This window comes from Propithecus coquereli, unplaced genomic scaffold (assembly GCF_000956105.1).
Source record: "Propithecus coquereli isolate 6110/MARCELLA unplaced genomic scaffold, Pcoq_1.0 Scaffold26, whole genome shotgun sequence".
Lineage (NCBI taxonomy): Eukaryota > Metazoa > Chordata > Mammalia > Primates > Indriidae > Propithecus > Propithecus coquereli.
Window position 1 is genome coordinate 5,003,243 of NW_012148174.1, and position 4,119 is coordinate 5,007,361.

The following is a 4,119-nucleotide window of genomic DNA, read 5'->3' on the forward strand; positions in this document are numbered from 1 at the left end:
GAGGTTGCTGTGAGCGAGGCTGACGCCACGGCACTCTAGCCCGGGCAACAGAGTGAGACTCTGTCTCAAAAAAAAAAAATCACTTCCAGACATCTGAAAATGCCTCATATACTCCAGTATCTCACGGGGAGCATGAGTGTCCGGCACTTTTATTTTCACAAAGACTCTCCCCACCCCAGTCAGTGCCAACTGTAAATAAAAATACTTACACCTCGTAACAACTGCCCCGCAAAATGGTTTTCACCGTATTCTTTCTTGGCAGTCCGTATGCCATGGTGAGTTATTACAGTCCAATTTCCTTACATAGGTGCCTGATGTAATGTCACAGATACTCGGTTCACTTGGCCTGAAATGATTGCAACGCATCTAATTAATGGCTTTCATTTGAATATTTTCTTATCCAAATAATAAAAAGATACAGAAAAAAAAGAAAAAACATTTTTGAGTGTCAGAAAGTCCCTAACAAATATTCGTTGAACTTGAACCCCAAGTGCAAAACTGTATTCTCTTTTGTTTTCCATGAACTCATTTTATCATTTTTTTGCCACCATAGGGGAAAATGCCCAGTAAGATTTGTCATCCTGACACAAGGTTTCGGTGTTCCGTCATGGTGTTTTGTCCTCGACCGAGCCTGCCAAACCGGCCCAAACGCCGCATCGCCAAGATGCGTCCGCTCCACCGTGGCAAGGTTAGGCAACAAGCGGCTCGCTCCATCGTGGCAAGGTTAGGCAACAAGCGGCTCGGCGGGCACAGGCCCTTTCCGCCCCCAGCCCCAGCCCTGTAACCAAGCAATTCTTCCCAGGTTTTCCGTCATTCGAATATCTGAACTTAGAAAACGGCAACTCCTAGCGCCACTCCCGCGTCCCCACCCTTGCACGCTGATTCGGGGCGAGTCCCTGCCTTTCCCTGGACGCGCAGGTCTCGGTAGGAGCCGGTTCTCTGAGGGGTGGAGGCCTCGGGCGCCCGCAGGGCCCGCGGCCAAGGCGCGAGGGGGGCCCCGTCCCGCCCCTCCCCACGCCCGGCCCGCCTTCCCCGACGCGCGCTCGCGGGCGCGGGCAGCCCGGGCGGCTGGTCCCCGCGGGCCGGCGCCGGCGGCCTCGTTCCCGGGGCTCGTGGGGCTCGGCGGATCGCGGTCGCGGCCGCGGGCAAGAGCGCGCCCAACTAAGCGCGCATGGCCGCGCACACGCCGCGGGCCCGCGCCGCGCGCACCGGCCTCCCTCCTTCTCTGCGCCGAGGCCCGGGCGGGCGCGCGTCACGCGGGGCCTCAATAAAGCGCTTTGTGGTGCCCGCCCCGCCCCGTGGGGGCGCCAGGCCCGGCAGCGGCGCCCCGCGGGTCCCCTCGGGCGGGGCCTCGGTCTCAGGCCCAGCAAGGGCGCGCGCGGCAGAACGAACCGACGAGCGAACAGAGCGCTGTGCGCCGGGCCTTGCCGCAAACGACACTTTTCAAACGTAAGGGTCGCATCCGAGCGAGCTGGGGACTTCGTTTGGGGCCGCCCCTTAAAGAAATGTGCCCGGTTCTGACTGGCGACCCCTGAGGAGCGGCGGCCGTGGTGTTGGCGCGCGCAAGGCCGTGGGCTCAGAGCCCACGTGTGGCATTGGACGTGTTCCTGTCCAGAGCGAGACGGGGTCAGGGAGCGTGGCCCACCGAGCACTTTCCACAGTTGGTGCACTGCGGGGAGAAATTCGGCGTGAGTCCATGTGTTAATACACCACATGGCCACCACGGAACGTCAACGTTTCCATATTGGGTGAGGACTCAGAACGGGTTTGGAATTCTAGCTCTGCCACTTAAGATTTCACCGCGAGATTTTGCACGTCACTTCTCTGAGCCTCAGTTTCTTCATCTGTAAAACGAGGATAATACTCTGTGTCTTCGAGGGTTGTTGTGACCTGAAAGATCACGCTGTAAGAGAGGGAACCGCCTGAAAAAGGGCAAAAATGTTTTAGGGGCTGTCTCTTTAAAACCTCCCCCACTCATTTTGGGAATTAAAACCTGCATCCCTCCCTGCCCAAGACCAGTAATCAGAGCAGCAGGGAGTGTCCTTTGTTCTTTGTGCCACAGGAACAGTGGAATTGTCTGGGCAGGGATCAGGAGATTGTCTTCCCCAGAGATGGGATGGATTAGAACCATCAACTGTAGTTAAATAGCAATCACCTAAAGCCGAAAACCCTCCCTTTAAAAGCTCTGTATTTCTGCTTGTAGTTAGGAAAATGGTACTTTAAGACAGGAGTCTGCCATTCTCATTTGCTGGCAAATTAGTAAACTCCCCTTTCCTCCTCCATACTGGAACCACCTCTCCTCGTTCTTGATTTGGCCGGCTGCAGGGACAAGTGCCGAAAACTTTCCGTAGCAATGCCTTTAGATTCTGCCACATAAGTGCCTAAGTATCTAGTTGTGAGTGTGGTAACAACTTTATAAAATAGGCAAAGGGGACACTACTTATATGCCAATCGTAGAGAGGAGGAATGAGCTCAGAGAGGTTAAAGATCTGCCCAGAGTCACAGAGCAAGTTGCAAGGCCAAGTTTTGAAGTTAAATGCAGTAACCTTTCCACCTGCCAAGCTACCTCTGATAGTAGCTCCTGCCTAAGTAGGATAGGCTAGCAGGGCTGACCCGTCTTTAGAAGGTGCTTTTGTTCCTTCCAGAAACTAGGTGAGGACTTGGTTGCTCTTCAGCATTTCTGTTCTAGAACCAGTGGAAAATGAGCACTGAGAAGTGGAAATGGGTGTCAGTTTTCTTTTCACAAAGAACAGTGAAGTCCTCAATGGGTTATGAAACTAATGTGGTAGATTTTGACCTGAATTTTTTTTTAATGAATTAGCATAGAACAGGGAATAAAATGAGTACATCACACAAGTGTAAGAAAATTTTGCAGGATTGAAGGAAAGAAATCAAAATCAATAAAAGAAAAGAAAAGAAAAAGAAAGTATTGGATTTATTTTTTTATTTTAGAATATTACGGGGGTACAAATACTTTGGTTACCTGTATTCCTTTTGCCCCACCCAAGTCAGAGCTACAAGCAAGCCCATCCCCCAGACAGTGCACACCGTAAGTCAAGCCTTCGAATAGCTACAGCCCCAGCTGATGTCTTTTTTTATTACTATTATTTTGTATTATTTTTTGTAGAGACGGAGTCTCACTGTGTTGCCCCCAGCTGATGTCTTGACTGAAACTTCATGAACGACCCTGAGCCAGAACCGTCCAGCTCTGCTGCTCCAGGATTCCCGGCCCTAAGAAAAGATAATAAATATTCTTCATTTTAAGCCACCAAACTTTTGGGGTAATGGTTACACCGCAATAGATAAGACTTAATATACCACTAAATGTCTTGTTGTAGAAGGAATGTTATACATAGAGGATAATGGCCATGTTTTTTATAACTGAGATTAATGCTAAGATAAAAATGAGCAGTAAAACACATTATGCTTTACAGACAGTTGCTGTATTGCTGATTTTGCTAAATCTCATCCAGGACCACTTAAGATCCTTAAACATTGTCAATACCAAAAAAATCCCTGGTGTCTAAAAACACAAATGACACTAAATTTTCTAGAAGCAGAAAGATGTCCAGTAAAGATCTGGTACCCTCCCACGCCAATGGTGAAATGACTGTTTCACTATTTTCTTTTGAAATATCAAATTCTTTCTAAAAATTCTTTTTCTCCCTCCCTTCCTTTCCGTCTCCATCCCTCTCCCCATCTCTATCCTTCTCTGTCCCCCTGCTTTGCTGGTGCCCTCCCTACACATACTGCCTTTTAGGCATGCCCTCACCAATCTTACCTATCCCAGAAAGTTAGCAACTGTCATTTTAATTGGTTGAGAGAGCATTGCTGGGGGGAGGGGAAGCAAGGGCAACATACGTAACCTGAACATCTGTACCCCCATAATATGCTGAAATGACAAAAAAAAAAGTGATGAATTGGAGAGAGACCTTTGACAGAAAATAAATAAATAAATAAATAAGAGCGAGCATTGCTGCCACCCAGTGTTAAAACTAAGGTACAAAGAAGAATGCAAAAGAGGCAGATGATAATCATAACAATACTAGTGTGATAACATTTACTGTGGGGTTTTTTTTTTTTTTTTTTTCTGAGACAGAGTCTTACTCTGTGGCCTGG

At 49.0% G+C, this 4,119-nt stretch overlaps 1 protein-coding gene across 1 annotated transcript in view; it reads right to left on the reverse strand.

The window, feature by feature from the left end:
* The window catches only part of LOC105812652 (chromosome unknown open reading frame, human C4orf36), an 8,032-nt gene extending 7,758 nt beyond the window's left edge, over positions 1–274 (reverse strand). The window contains exon 1 of the mRNA XM_012647154.1: positions 210–274. Within this exon, the coding sequence (XP_012502608.1) occupies positions 210–274 (65 nt within the window). The remainder of the gene's footprint in view (positions 1–209) is intronic.
* Positions 275–4,119: the final 3,845 nt, after the last annotated feature.